Consider the following 15,190-nt stretch of genomic DNA (forward strand, 5'->3'; position numbering starts at 1 on the left):
GCCTTTTCCCAACTATTATTATTATTATTATTATTATTATTATTAAGCCAAGGAAACGAAACTCACCATGAAGCGGTGAGTGAGATGAACCGGAGTGGAGCCAGGCTGGAAGGGCTTTTGCTGAGGAGTTGGCACTGGCCCATCGTAGAAAGGCCTCTGGGTTGACGACAGAGGCAGCAGCGGGGCAAGGCTTTCCTGGTCATCCTCTTGTTCCTCCTTATCAAGGGCAGAGTTAGCTTTCAGGTATCCAGTATCTATGAAAGATAAATAGCTTTGTATCAGTGGCTTAGGAAAGCAAGGGCTTTTTATTTTAATCTTTCAACACCCACCCCCCAACCAAAGGAAATTGTGAGCCAGGTTGGCAGCATCTATGATGTGTCTGCAGTTCCTGCAGTGTTTGTCCACCCACCCCCACCCACGCTCCACACACCCATGCTTTGGAAAATTCAAACCTAGGGAGTTCTCATCATCCTCTATTATTGCCCCTCGGTTTCTGGGACGGCCTGATGCCATCATGAGGTCGTCGTCGTCTTCATCTTCATCATTCCTCGCTGCTTTGGAACCCCCATCGCCTGTAACCAAGTCTCTGTTCAGGAAGTCCTCGCTGTCATCCTCATCAAACAGTTCATCGTAATCTTTGACACCAGGAGCAGATGCCTAAAGCCGTGGTTTAAAAGTTACTGTCATAAAATGCACATACTGCCATCAAGAAAACATCACATTTTATCCCCAAGCCTGCCAAACTCCAGATTTACATGAGTAGATAAGGGTTACCGTCCATGATGGGAAAGGATACCGAAGAAGCCAAGAAAGCTTCCGGTTTGTATTACCTTGCAGTTTGATTTCTTTCCATCTACATCACAGACGTTCTCAAGTAGTCCCAGATTGCCTTCCATGTCCGTATAAGCAATCTGCCCGCCTTTTGGGTGCCAAGCCAGATCACAGATGGTATAATTTTTGTCATGCTTCACCCTAAAAAATAATGAAAGACCAGTGTTCTGTGCAGGTCTAAAATTGCGATCTGTTAAGCCCTTGCTACAGAAAAAAATTGCTTAGCTCACAAGATTTGGACAAATCATTCTTGGCTTAGCAAAGGTCATTACAGCAGAACACAAGAACGCTGTGAAGAAACCCTGTGCCATGTACTAGTCCTAATACTGTAACTGTAATCAATTAAGTGAGAAACAAACACACTAGTCCTCCTGACTCATCAAAGCTCAATGTGCTACATCCTTCTGAATCATATGTGGTTAAGAACAATTCTAATTGGTTCTTACTAAGGCAGATGAATCACATGTGGTCTGTGCAACCCACACCGCTATGCCCAGGCAGGCCCAACACCCAGCTAAAAATTAATGTGGGCCGTTTGCAGTTTGCACAGCTTATATACAAAGAGGGATGTCTTAGGTCCATGGGCCTGAAATTCCACATCCCTGCTCTAGGGCATTGGGATTTTTCACCCAATGCAAGTTGCCCTAATTTCCAATGGATTTTATTCTCCCCAAAACAATCCCAATTCAAAAAATTCCAGAAAATCCACACCACTTAGCACTGCAGTACAAAGAGGCTGACAGTTATGATTGCGTGGAATGGAGATGGCCCAACGAAAACAAGGCAGGCATCTGTCCTGTCACAAGCTGCTTCACCTCTAGATTAAACCAAAGGTAAGCAAAAGCTATTAAGAGGGCCAAATGTTCATTTCATAGACCTGTGGCTCCCAATTGCTCTCTTAATAATTGTTCTACTTTGTGGAAGCTCATCTTTACAAGACACATTATGAAAACTACAGGCACCTCTCCAAGCACTCCTGGGTGTCCACATTCCAAATTACTATCCAGCCACCAACACTTCCTGCTGCCAGATACTGTCCACACGGAGACCAGGCTACAACATTGAAGGGCTGGTAGGGAGTGGGGGGTAGAGAAAGAAAATAATAATGATGCGTCATTAACTGCAGAACAAGTTGAACAATCTCACTTTCATTTTGGGCACCAAGCAACTGTGCTGATTATTAATTCTTTATGGGAAAAGAAAGCATCTATATTGGGATTTTCTAAGCAAACTGAAAGACAAAACAAATGTATGAAGATACTGGGCACTTGTTTTAACTTTTCATTTATCATCCTCGTGAGGGATGAGGAGCCTTGTATTTAAGTGGGGGGAACCCTGTATCTTATATAAATATGAAAGTTGTGAAACTATTTCCAGTTGCCACAACCACTGCTCAGTCCTATGAAATGTCAGGTTCAATTTTACAATTCTAACATTTGGAAAGAAAATTAATATCCCACAGGTAACACATTCCACTGTCCTGCTATGCACTCCGTGCTTGCCTGAGCAATGATGCATAGGAAGGAGTACTGGGTCTAGTTTCCTTTGGTTAAGAGTCAATGTCTGAGTGCACTTGAAACTGAACAGTACCTTTGCAATGAACTGTTTATACATATGCATAGGATATTGAGAGCAAGTGTTGTAGACTCCTTTCAGCAAGCGGTACAACCACTAATACTGTATCAGATTTCCAAAGAGGAACTGCTATATCCCAAGGATGCTTGCAGCACAATTATTATACAGGTCTGCACAGAAGTAAGTTTCACTGAATTCAATGAGGCTTACTCTCCCAGATAAGGAGATACAGGATTCCCTGCAGGTAGACTGTTCATTTAGAAAATCGGTTTAACAATGGATAGCCAGCACTTCCTTCATGTGCCAGGAAAGCCCTCTTCTTACAATATGTACAGATTGAATAGCAAGCACCTGAAGGATACCAACCATTGTGACGAACTTATCCAGCAGATCTAATTGATGATCCCAAGTTTCTCGTCTGTATAGTTTGACCACTTTCTCTACTGGAACAGCAAGCAACTATTCAGAGGGGGAAATGTTTTGTTTTTAATAATAATAATAGTTTTATTATTTATACCCCACCCATCTGACTAGGTTTCCCTGCAAATCTCAATTGCAATTCTGGTTTTGTTGCTTTAGTTATAAAAGTATTTTTATGCCACAGCAGTATCAAGGCAGTGTAAAACAATAAAAGAACAACGTTAAAAACAATACAATGTTTGATAAGCAGGCACTGATGCTTCATTCATTTTGGAAGGGACTCACAAGACACAGAGCATTGTACACAGAACACACAATGTATTGTATGGGTTCTGTCCTGTTCCAACAAAGCAGAGGCCAGCCTGTGGCAACAATCTGAGTCAGAAAAAGCAGGACAGCTCCCATGGTTAGACTGCAAACCCTCAGGAGAAATGGAGATTGAGCCAACAAATGTCTGAAACCAGCCAAGCACATGCATACTACAGCAGCTATACTGAGTACCAGTCTTCCACAATGTTGTTTGCCATGACAAGCGTGGCACTGCCCTCTGGCAAACATGACAAGTAGCCACCCTTCCTCCCAAATTTGAAGCTACATAGGTGGCCAGAGATTTTTCTGAGCAAAAGATTAGCAACAGTAGAAGTTACTTTTGGTTGCCCTTTTTGCTTTGTGAAAAGAGCAACCAATAAATGTAATTAATCGTGATCATCTATTGTATGGGAAGAGGTTCTTGCGCCATTTCATATGTTGCCCACCCTCTGCATCTGCAGATCATCAGGGGGTTTGGGCTGGGTGTTCATCAGTATGCGGATGATGCCCAGCTCTACCTCTCTTTCAAATCAGAACCAGTGAAGGCGGTGAAGGTCCTGTGTGAGTGCCTGGAGGCGGTTGGAGGTTGGATGGCGGCTAACAGATTGAGGTTGAATCCTGACACTGTTTGTGGGAGACAGGAGGCGGGCAGGTGTGGGGGACTCCCTGGTCCTGAATGTGGTAACTGTGCCCCTGAAGGACCAGGGGCGCAGCCTGGGAGTCATTCTGGACTCACAGCTGTCCATGGAAGCGCAGGTCAATTCTGTATCCAGGGCGGCTGTTTATCAGCTCCATCTGGTACGCAGGCTGAAACCCTACCTGCAGTCTCACCAAAGTGGTGCATGCTCTAGTTATCTCTTGCTTGAACTACTGCAATGAGCTCTATGTGGGGCTACCTTTGAAGGTGACCCGGAAACTACAATTAATCCAGAATGCGGCAGCTAGACTGGTGACTGGGAGCAGCCTCCGAGACCACATAACACCGGTCTTGAAAGACCTGCATTGGCTCCCAGTACGTTTCCGAGCACAATTTAAAGTGTTGGTGCTGACCTTTAAAGCCCTAAACGGCCTCGGTCCAGTATACCTGAAGGAGCATCTCCACCTCCATCGCTCTGCCCGGACACTGAGGTCCAGTGCCGAGGGCCTTCTGGCGGTTCCCTCGCTGCGAGAAGCCAAGTTACAGGGAACCAGGCAGTGGCACCCGCGCTGTGGAACGCCCTCCCACCAGATGTCAAAAAGAAAAACAACTACCAGACTTTTAGAAGACATCTGAAGACAGCCCTGTTTAGGGAAGCTTTTAATCTTCAAGAAATTAGTGTATTTTAATATTTCTGTTGGAAGCCGCCGAGAGTGGCTGGGGAGGCCCAGCCAGATGAGCGGGGTATAAATAATAAATTATTATTATTATTATTATTATTATTATTATTATTATTATTACTATATGCGTGTGAAACATGGACCACTTAAAAACGCCATCTCCACTTCCTCGAAAGATTCCATCAACACTGTCTCCGAAATTTTTTACACATCACTTGAGAAGACAGGTGAACCAATATCAGTGTACTGGAAGAAACAAAGATCACCAGTGTTGAAGCAATGATTCTTCAGCATCAACTTCATTGGACTGGTCATGTTGTGCGGATACCTGATTATCGTCTTCCAAAGCAACTATAGTGGTACCTCTACTTACGAATAACTCTTACTTACGAATAACTCTTACTTACGAATGTTTTTACTTACGAATAGAGCTCCGTCCGCCATCTTGGGTGCGCTTTAGATAGGATTTTTTCTACTTACGAATTTTTAGATAGGGTTGCTTCTACTTACAATTTTTTTCTCCCAATGCATTCCTATGGGATTCGACTTACACATTTTTTCGACTTACAAATGTGCATTCTGAACGCATTAAATTCATAAGTAGAGGTACCACTGTACTCTATTCCGAACTTAAAAATGGAAAGCGTAATGCTGGTGGTCAACAAGAGGTTTAAAGACCGTCTCAAGGCAAATCTTAAAAAATGTAGTATAAACACTGACAACTGTGAACACTGGCCTGCGAGTGCTCCAGTTGGAGAACAGCCTTTACCAAAGGTGTCATGGACTTTCAAGACCCTCAAACTCAGGATGAAAGAGAGAAGCGTGCTAAGAGGAAGGCACGCTTGGCAAATCCACACGTGATCAACTCCCACCCGGGAACCAATGTCCCCACTGTGGAAGGATGTGTGGATCCCAGAATTGGCCTCCACACTCACTTATTGACTCACTGTTAAAACTGTGTTTATGGAAGACACTTTTACTCGGCTACAAGTGATCGCCAAAGAAGACAACGACTAAGAAGACACACCATTTATGATTAGAACAGCAGCACCTTCACCAACACTCTCCATCCTTAATCCCCAGCAAGGCTCTGCCATTATTCCACATGTTGCGTTTCTAAACACTCAGCTGCTACATCTCCACTACACAGTGGCAACAGGGCAGGTTGATTTTCAGAGGAACAACAATTTGAAAAGAAGAGATTCTAAAACATTTCCCGACCCATTGCTTTTCCAAATTTGCACACACATTTATATTATACTTGCTGAAGCAAAGGAAGACTACTGACTTGATGACAGGATCTAAATCAACACTCACATCTTCATTAACAAAATATGTAGAAGATAAAGAAAGAATATAGTGTATTTTTAGAAAGCAGTGTATAATAAGGGAAAATAAACCAGAAGGGGTTGTTGGGGGAGACCCAGGAGGGGAGAAGAGGGATTGTAATATGAATGTTATGGATATGTGATGTATGTATTGAGAGAAAATAATAATTTTTAAAAAACATCAGCAACAAATTTGCACACACACAGATTAAAAAACATAAAGACAACTTGTTACCTTTCCTGTTTTGGGTTGCCACGCGTGTCTACATATTGTTTTGGCATTCACCACATCATTACACTTCTGCAGCAATGGCCAGTTTGCCTCACAACTCTGGAAGCAAAATAAGTTAATAGTGGTTATCCATCTTGAGATGAACTCTTCCTAAATATGATGAGATTCAGGTAGGTAGCCGTGTTGGTCTGATGCAGTCGAAATAAATAAATAAATAATAAATGTCCAGTAGCACCTTAGAGACCAACTAAGTTTGTTCTGGGTCTACGCTTTCGTGTGTATGCACACTTCTTCAAATACTTAGTTGGTCTCTAAGGTGCTACTGGACATTTATTTTATTTTTATTTTTATTTAAATATGATGAGTTTTAGATGAAGGGGGGTGCAATGTAAGTCCCCACCCAAGGAAGGACAGATAGCCACTGTGGATCCACAGCCTAGGATAATCGAAAAAAGGTATTCAACTATGCCAGTTAAGTATCTCTGCAGAATGCCTTCTGCTGAGATTCAGCCACCTCCTGCTACATAGTGCAACCCAAACTTTGAGATCATTAGGAACTTCGAGAAGTGAAATGGAGACACTTCCATCCCTTAACTGGAATGTTTCTTTAAAATGTCTGAACAGGGTTGGTGTGGAAAATGATATGTAGGACAAGCCATGAATTTGAATGATTTGGTTAATATGTACTCTGTGAACCTGCTGCCTTCACAGTGTATGTTCCTGGTTGCCTGAGTAGCCTGTGACCACTTTTCCTGTAAAGAAACACTCTCTTCCAGAAGGCATGGGCCCTCTTGCACTAAACACAGAAGGGGGTGGTTTTTCTAAGAGCACGAAAGTGTTAATATCTGAACACAGACAATGGGAGTTGGTATGAGGTCAATGCAGACATGAGAGAAATAAAATTTAAAAACCTACTTAAGCATCTCTTGTGGTAAAACTCCTGGTTTAACTCCAAGAAGTAGCATTTTACCTGCTCTGAAATTTTCCACACTCTGACTGATCCATCACAGCTTGCTGATGCCTGTGCAAGGAAACATTTTTAGAGAGTCATTAGCCTCTGACCAACCAGCAAAGTACTACTGCATTAAGGTTTACATTTAAAACAGCAGCACAGCAAACAGTATCATAAACATATTATGCAATCAAACGTTCATGGACATACTGGTCTTCAAATGTATTAGCCTTTAAGGTGCCATTGATGTTTTCATATCAAATGTTGGAATAAATAGTTGAACAAATCAAGCCTGAATTTGATTTTCATATTATCTTTTCTACTTTTTGGCATAGTTACTTTTTCATGGAGTCACTTTGCCAGTGCCACATCAATATATATATGAATGAAATATTTTGTTTGAAGGCACTCTTAAAAGAAATGATTGATTATTTACAAAGCCAAGACAAAATCTCATTTTTAAAAAGTGATAATGAACACTATAAACTTTTTATTAGCATCTGACTGTCATGTCTCTCCCCAAAGAATCCTGAGAGTTATAGTTATATAGCTTTGAAGGTTATTCTGTGCTCTATATACATCACAAAGTAATTTTAGTTTTGAAATTTTAAATTATTAATTTATTTCATGAAGGATGTTTTACAAAAACCACCTTAATTAAAATATGTGCTCCACTTTTAAGAGACAAGAGAAGAGAAAGTCCACTGGAAAAGTTGTTACCAGAAAAGTGTTCTTTGGATCGAGTGACACACTTAAAACAGGTGCGTCATGTCCTCGAAATGTCTTTTGCTGGCTGCTGTCAGTTACTTCCACAATCTTCACCAGGAAGTCACTAGGGATAATCATAATAGGAACAGGTTGGTAGCTGTGTTGGTCAGCCGTAGTCGAAACAAAATATAAAAATTCCTTCCAGTAGCAAACTTAGTTGGTCTCTAAAGTGCTACTGGAAGGGATTTTTTTTATTTTGTTTCTATTATTAGAAGTTGTGCTATATAATGAAAAATTGAAAAACTTTTATTGGAATAAATGAATCTGTATTTCTTCCATTTAAAAATGATTCAATTACAATTACAGTGCAGATGTACTTTTTGAAAGGCACTGCATGTTTCTACGCAAGTGTGGGCACACTTAACACAATCACACACAATTACTCTACCACAGAAAAAGTCAACCTCTGTTGAATCTCTTCAATTCAGATATTCGTTTGTGTTATCAAACATTATAGACATAAAAATCATTTTCATAATGCATATTAAAACTCTTGATTATAATGAACTACTAACTCTGACAAATTGTCTTCCTGCCATGAGCCCCTCAAGGCAATTACAACAAATTGATCTACAGTAATTTAAAATGACAATTGAGGACTCTGAGAACCGCCTCCACAAATATCACCTGCAAATGCTTATAACAAGAGCAAGAGGTAGAAAAATGGCAGTAAAAATCAGCTGGAGTGTTTTAAGCTAACCTTCAGAAACTCAGTAAAGTGATAACTTATACAGTATTGTACATACTCTTCTGCAGCCTGCATTAAATTAGGTACAGCCAGACTCACTTCTCCACCAGATCAGTGCAAGAATGTAGACAGCTTCCTATGAGCAAAGCTGATGTATTTTTCTCAAGGGAATGCCAATTATATGTAGAGAGAATTTACTATGTCCCTGCAACAATCCCAACATTAAATACAGTCAATCAGCAGAGCATGCAAACTTTTTTTCTATCATACATAAACAGAATATTAAAACAATGTCTTCTATCCAAGGGAAAGCAGTTTGTGTGTCTTTTCCTTCTACTTCGGAGTCAAATTACCTGGATCCAGCAGCTACTTTGCTCCCATCAGCACTGAAAACTACATGGTTTGCGTTCATTGTGAAGCGTGTCAGGATACCATCTGGAGCACCCTCTGGGAATGTATGGATCTGGACAGTATTGTTAGAGACTGCCGTAATCAATCTTCCATTCTACAAATAAAGCAATGGAAGGTTCAGGTGATTTAAATAAACACCCACTGACTCCAGGAGCAGTTCATTCCATGCTTCCGTGTAATTTTAAGATGTTAGACTGAAATCCAAAAAAGGATTGGAAAACTGCCTTTCCAATTGACAACTAATAAAGTTGTCAATACACCAGGGCAAATATACATATTACTCAGCTGGGCTCAAAGAATGGCCAGGATAGACTGGGGAGAGGCCATTCCTTCTCCCCGATTTATGTTCCCTTGGCAAATATGGGCTTGGGAATGTCCTTGCATGGATTACAAATTACAATTAAAACTATTTCTGGGAAAATTCATATATATACGCACAATTGTAAAATTAAGAACCACTGTAAAATTACCTTTTCAAAATACTTTCCACCTAAGAATAGCAAGCAACAGTCTAGTACAGGCATCCCCAAACTCGGCCCTCCAGATGTTTTGGGACTACAACTCCCATCATCCCTAGCTAACAGGACTAGTGGTCAGAGATGATGGGAATTGTAGTCCCAAAACATCTGGAGGGCCAAGTCTGCCTATGCCTGGTCTAGTACGTACTATAATTGGATGCTGTAGCAGATTAGCCACTGAAGCACAGATTCAGTAACGACATGGGGGTGGGGGCAGCAAACATGAGTCCCAGGGCAAAAATGGTAAGAGGGAAATGGTAAAATGGTCGCAGCAAACACACAACAGCACAAGAACTTAAATGCTGGCGTTGTTACAAGTAGCCAGATAAATTCACAAGCACAGCATAACCAACCTTTAATAAAAGATAAAGATTTGAAAAATTTAGGGGGTGATTTTCTTATAATAGTAGTCTCATTTGAGGCTTATAATAATAATAATAATCTCAATTATAAGTATCAATTGAGTTGCTTTAACTTGCTGCATTCACAAGAGGGCAGACTTGGGCAAGGTTTCACAAATAAAATACTGGTTACAGGTAACAGGTAGGTAGCCGTGTTGGTCTGAGTCGAAACAAAATTTAAAAATTCCTTCCAGTAGCACCTTAAAGACCAACTAAGTTTTTATTTTGGTATGAGCTTTCGTGTGCATGCACACTTCTTCAGATACACTGAAAGAGAAGTAACCAGACCCTTATATATATTCAGAGGGTGGGGAGGGGTGATGGGCTGATAGGAGTGGTAAACCTGTTGATGACTGTTAGCGACTGTTATCAATAAAATACTGTTATTAAAAACTGCAGTCTGATTATCAAATTTAACAAAATGATAATATTGCAATGAAGAAAGTCTTGTTAAACTCCGAAACAAGAGCCCAACTTAAGTTAGCAAGATAAAATGTAGTGCAAATTTTGTTTTAGAAAGGAGTTGCTGATGCTGAACATGTGGATTTGCATTGCTAATGTTTTACTCATCTTTTTCTATTTTTCCATCAAAACAGGAAACATAAAATAATTACTTTGTTTCAAGAAACATTCCAGCCAACTCTAAATGCATCTACTATCTGCTGGTGTTAAAACAGAAGACCAGGGGTCAGCAAACTTTTTCAGCAGGGGGTGGATCCATTTTGAAAAAAATAATGAACGAATTCCTATGCCCCACAAATAACGCAGAGATGCATTTTAAATAAAAGTACACATTCTACTAATATAAAAACACACTGATTCCCGGACTGTCCGTGGGCCGGATTGAGAAGGCGATTGGGCTGGATCTGGCCCCCGGGCCTTAGTTTGCCCATGCAGATGACGATACAAATGATAAGTGATACCTCTTTCAATTAAGCTAGCAGTTTTGAACACCCTGCAGAACACTGAAAAGAAAGTTGCTACACCAGAAGTTTTTACTTGTCTAATGAGTTCACACAAACAATTTGTAGCATAGACAACCTAGGTGAATGAAGAGAACCAGCTGTTCCAATTTACAAAAGTTTTGGTGCCTAGTCATAATTCTCACTTGTCACAGGTAATCAAGTCAGTGACTATATTCAATCCTGACATAATAGATGGCATAGCAGAAGCAACAGGTTGTTCAAATGTTGCTGACTTCCAATCAGTATAAAGCACAGCTGTGAAAATGACAACCTTGTTGTAGGTATTTGCCTAATGCACAAGGCCTATTTGATGACACTAGTTCATAATTGCAGTACCTTGAGAGCAAACGAATAGGCCTTTTCTCCCACGTTAATTGACTTGGGGTCATTGTCATCCAGGCTTTCCCAAATCCTGACATCTCCATCACTGCCGCAAGTTACAATGCAGCTATTCAAAGAAATAAGATCAATCTTACACAAACATGCACAAAACTGTATCGAAATTCTTCACAGTTTTCACTAAAGTAAAACAGTGATGGAAGTCTCTTTGCCAATGCTTTCATTTCTCAGAAACAACATACAGTAGTACCTCGACTTACAAATGCCTCGACTTCCGCAGGTTTCGACTTCCAAAGTCCGCTAACCCGGAAGTATTTTCGCCGCCCGTGGGTTCTGCGCATGCGCAAAATGGATGCTTTGACTTCCGAAGTTTTCGACTTCCGAATGGATCGCCTTCATAAGTCGAGGCACCACTGTACATCGGAAATCGAACGGAATCCGTTCTGGAAGTCCATTCGACTTCCAAAACGTTAGGAAACCAAGGCACAGCTTCTGATTGGCTGCAGGAAGCTCCTGCAGCCAATCAGAAGTTGCGGAAGTCACGTTGGGACGTTCGGCTTCCAAAGAATGCTCGTAAACCAGAGCACTCACTTCCGGGTTTGCGGCGTTTGGGAGCCAAAACATTCGACTCGCAAGGTGTTCGGGATCCAAAGTACGACTGTTGATCACAAGCAGAAGGTTCTGGCTTTGGTGTCAACAGTCACTATGGATGACACTGTAAAAAGATGAGGTGTCCTAATAAATTTCAGGTGACTATTTCACATCTCGACCTTATAGATTATGGTGATAAAACAAGGCATAAGGAAAGAAGCAATCTCTTGAATACATGCAAAAAACCCAACCTTGGGCAGCAAGGTCATACAATTAAACCACATGACTTCCCCCAAAGAATCCTGGGAAACCCTCACAGAACTACAATTCCCAACAAACCACAGTCCCCAGGGTTCTTTAGCTGAAGTCATGTGGTTTAAATGAATGGTGTATAGTAGGCAAATTGCTTCCTCCCTCATGAATTTAACTATCAGTGGTTACTTGCCACAATGGCTATGTGCTGCCTCCATAGTTTGAGGCAGTATGCTTCTAAATAACAGCTGCTGGAAACTACAAAGGGGAAACTGCTGTTGTGCTTGCAGATTTCCTACAGTCATCTGGTCAGCCACTCTGAGAACAGGATGCTGAACTAAACGAGCCATGAGCCTGATCCAGGAGGGCAGTTCTTATAAATTTGGCACCAATGAAATCCATTTTTCCAGAGTTCAAACTGCACCACTCTGAAAAAGGACAGCACCCTGGCTATGTGCATCTGTTTTGGCCACCAGGCCATGACAGTTTGTCCTCATTCCTCTGTTGCTTTTCACTACTGAGCCACTGGCAGAAAAGATGAATGTAGAATCTGCTTGCACTGAGATCATGCAAATCCATCTGTGCATGACTGTACTATTCTTAGTTGTCAATGGAGTATTCAGTTCCACATAATGCTGGAGTTCCCTTGTAATTCGGCAGCAGTCATTCAGGTGGGATAGGCAATAAAGGCACAGCATCACTTTGACCCATAGCCTAAACAAAAATATTTGGGTCTTAAGAATTATGAAGTCATTTATTTGTTCTTCACATGAAACAAACACTGTGGGAACAACAATCACTTCCTGTCATCTATGCCAGGAATGGGGAACCTATCATCCTTCAGATGTTGCAGGACTCCAAACCCCACCAGCCTTAGCCAGCAATGCCAATGGCTAATTATGTTCAAGATTCAGGTAGGTAGCCATGTTGGTCTGAGGCAGTAGAAAATATGAAAAAATAATAAAATTGTCTAGTAGCACCTTAGAGACCAACTAAGTTTGTTCTTGGTATGAGCTTTCGTGTGCATGCCCACTATACCAAGATCAAACTTAATTGGTCTCTAAGGTGCTACTAGAATTTTTTTTTAATTTTTTATATATGGCTAGACTAAACAACAACAACAACAACAACAACAACAACAAAAGTGATGTTGTGAGTCAACCAGAGGGCCACAGGTTACCCACCCCCAACATATACACTCTGTGTGTGTGTGTGTGTGTGTGTGCACGCGCATTAATCACATGCAACTCGGTTGCAAAATTAGTGCAACTTTTAACACACACCCGAGCCCCTCAGTCACTTACCTCCCAATGTCATCAAAGCAAACATCTGTGTGACCTTCTGTGTGGCCGTATCTCATTGGCTTTTGTGACAAAGGCATATTCTTTATCTAGGTTACAAAGTTAAAAAGGGCTTCAAGCAAAACAATTACAAGTGATTTAACAGGTCTTGTTTTTGAGTTCAAAAATCACCAAATCTACAATTACATCCAAACTATTTTTATTTATTTTTTAATATGAAGTCATTAACTTGCATGAAATTTTACAGTGTAACACAGCCAAAGGATTGCCTGTAGAAGCTTACTACCTAATTTTAGGCCGGGGGGGGGGGCATGGGGAAGTGGAGAGGCAATAGTAGTAGGTAACATATAATAATAAATACCATTTTATGTCCAGAAAGAGAGTACAGACTGCAATGTCATTATAGAGAATCTCAGTTACTATACTATGGACAACTGTATTGGTCCTTTTTCATCATTTTGCCACAGACGCGGTACTTTAGGATAGGAAAAAGTCAATACCTTACTCCGTATGTTATGAAGGCTTGGCTGTTATTAGACTGGCTGTTTCACCAACTCCTTTCCTCCCTTTGTCTTGTTATGCTTACGTTTTCTTCTGTCAGCAGCCCCTCGATGAAATCCCCAAACAGGCAGTTTTCTAATCGGCACCAGTGACTTGAGGTAGAGGTAAAAGCAGTGCAATTCCAGATTCAGTGACTAGCAGTGAAAGCGTATAGTCCTGTAAATGCAAAAACCACAGTGGGACTTACATGCAAGGCGATAAATCATCATCATCATCAACAACACATTAGGAGGGTGTCTTTCACAAAGAATAAAAGAAGCAATGACATGGGGAGTGCAAATACTTTGGATTGAACTGTTTAGAAGCACACCTTTTGTAAAGGTATCGGCCATACAGGTGATCCTGCTTTCTCTCTCTCAGGCCCCCAAATTCTGGGATCAATGCTGCCTCATAATGGTTTGTTTGAAAGGGGGGGGTATGGCCCATAGCTGCCAAGTTATCCCTTTTTTACAGGGATTTTCCCTTATGCTGAATAGGCTTCCTCGCGAGAAAAGGGAAAACTTGGCAGCTATGGTATGGCCTTGCATACCTTATTCCCCCAAAAGGTTTGCTACAGTATTTGGAGAGGTGAAGAATGAAGAGAGAGAAAGGAAGTCAGAGAGATGATAATAATAATAATAATAATAATAATAATAATAATAATAATAATAATATAATAGCAGGTCCTTGTTTGGTGGGGTCGCTTGCCCCTCTCCACTAATAACAATAATTTTAAAAAAAATCAGGTCCTTGTTTGGTGGGGTCGCTTGCCCCTCTCCACTAATAACAGTAATAATAATAAAAAAATCAGGTCCTTGTTTGGTGGGGTCGCTTGCCCCTCTCCACTAATATCAATAATAATAATAATAAAAATCAGGTCCTTGTTTGGTGGGGTCGCTTGCCCCTCTCCACTAATAACAATAATAATAATAAAAAACCAGGTCCTTGTTTGGTGGGGTCGCTTGCCCCTCTCCACTAATATCAATAATAATAATAATAAAAATCAGGTCCTTGTTTGGTGGGGTCGCTTGCCCCTCTCCACTAATAACAATAATAATAATAAGTCCTTGTTCAGGGGGTCGCTTGCCCCTCACCACAAAATAAAATAATAGTAGTAGTAGGTCCTTGTTTTGGGGGGTCGCTTGCCCCTCACCCCTCGTGGCGCCGCCTAGGGGGGCAGCCTGAGGTAACAAATCGCCCCCCCCTTTCGCGAAGGACGAGGGGGCGCTTCTTCCTCCCCCTCCTCTGAGGAGAGAAACAGGGCCGAGGCACGCACGCGCCCCCCCCCCAACACAGCACGGCCCCCAACAGCCCCCCCTCCTCACCGCGACACGGAGGCCCCCCCGGCCTCTCCTCCTCCTCCTCCTCCTCGGGGTCTTTCTCCTTCCCGCTCTCCTCCTTCCCGCGCTCTGGGCCTGAGGCGGAGCCGGCGCGCGGCGTCAGAGTCCCGGC

At 41.6% G+C, this 15,190-nt stretch overlaps 1 protein-coding gene across 2 annotated transcripts in view; it reads right to left on the reverse strand.

The window, feature by feature from the left end:
• WDHD1 (WD repeat and HMG-box DNA binding protein 1) overlaps positions 1-15,177 on the reverse strand; it is a 31,668-nt gene extending 16,491 nt beyond the window's left edge. The window contains exons 1-13 of one of the 2 annotated variants that reach the window (XM_035101726.2): positions 15,064-15,177; positions 13,785-13,915; positions 13,202-13,287; positions 11,052-11,163; positions 8,774-8,925; positions 7,685-7,796; positions 6,983-7,033; positions 6,016-6,111; positions 2,773-2,865; positions 1,794-1,900; positions 831-972; positions 453-657; positions 67-254 (exon numbers count right to left, since the gene is read on the reverse strand). In XM_035101726.2, coding sequence (XP_034957617.2) covers positions 67-254; positions 453-657; positions 831-972; positions 1,794-1,900; positions 2,773-2,865; positions 6,016-6,111; positions 6,983-7,033; positions 7,685-7,796; positions 8,774-8,925; positions 11,052-11,163; positions 13,202-13,278 — 1,335 coding nt within the window. In that variant the 5' untranslated portion in view covers positions 13,279-13,287; positions 13,785-13,915; positions 15,064-15,177. Of the gene's footprint in view, positions 1-66; positions 255-452; positions 658-830; positions 973-1,793; positions 1,901-2,772; positions 2,866-6,015; positions 6,112-6,982; positions 7,034-7,684; positions 7,797-8,773; positions 8,926-11,051; positions 11,164-13,201; positions 13,288-13,698; positions 13,916-15,063 lie in introns of both variants that reach the window. The other variant, XM_035101457.2, reaches the window with a different exon arrangement.
• Positions 15,178-15,190: the final 13 nt, after the last annotated feature.

Source organism: Zootoca vivipara, chromosome 1 (assembly GCF_963506605.1).
Source record: "Zootoca vivipara chromosome 1, rZooViv1.1, whole genome shotgun sequence".
NCBI classification, from domain to species: domain Eukaryota; kingdom Metazoa; phylum Chordata; class Lepidosauria; order Squamata; family Lacertidae; genus Zootoca; species Zootoca vivipara.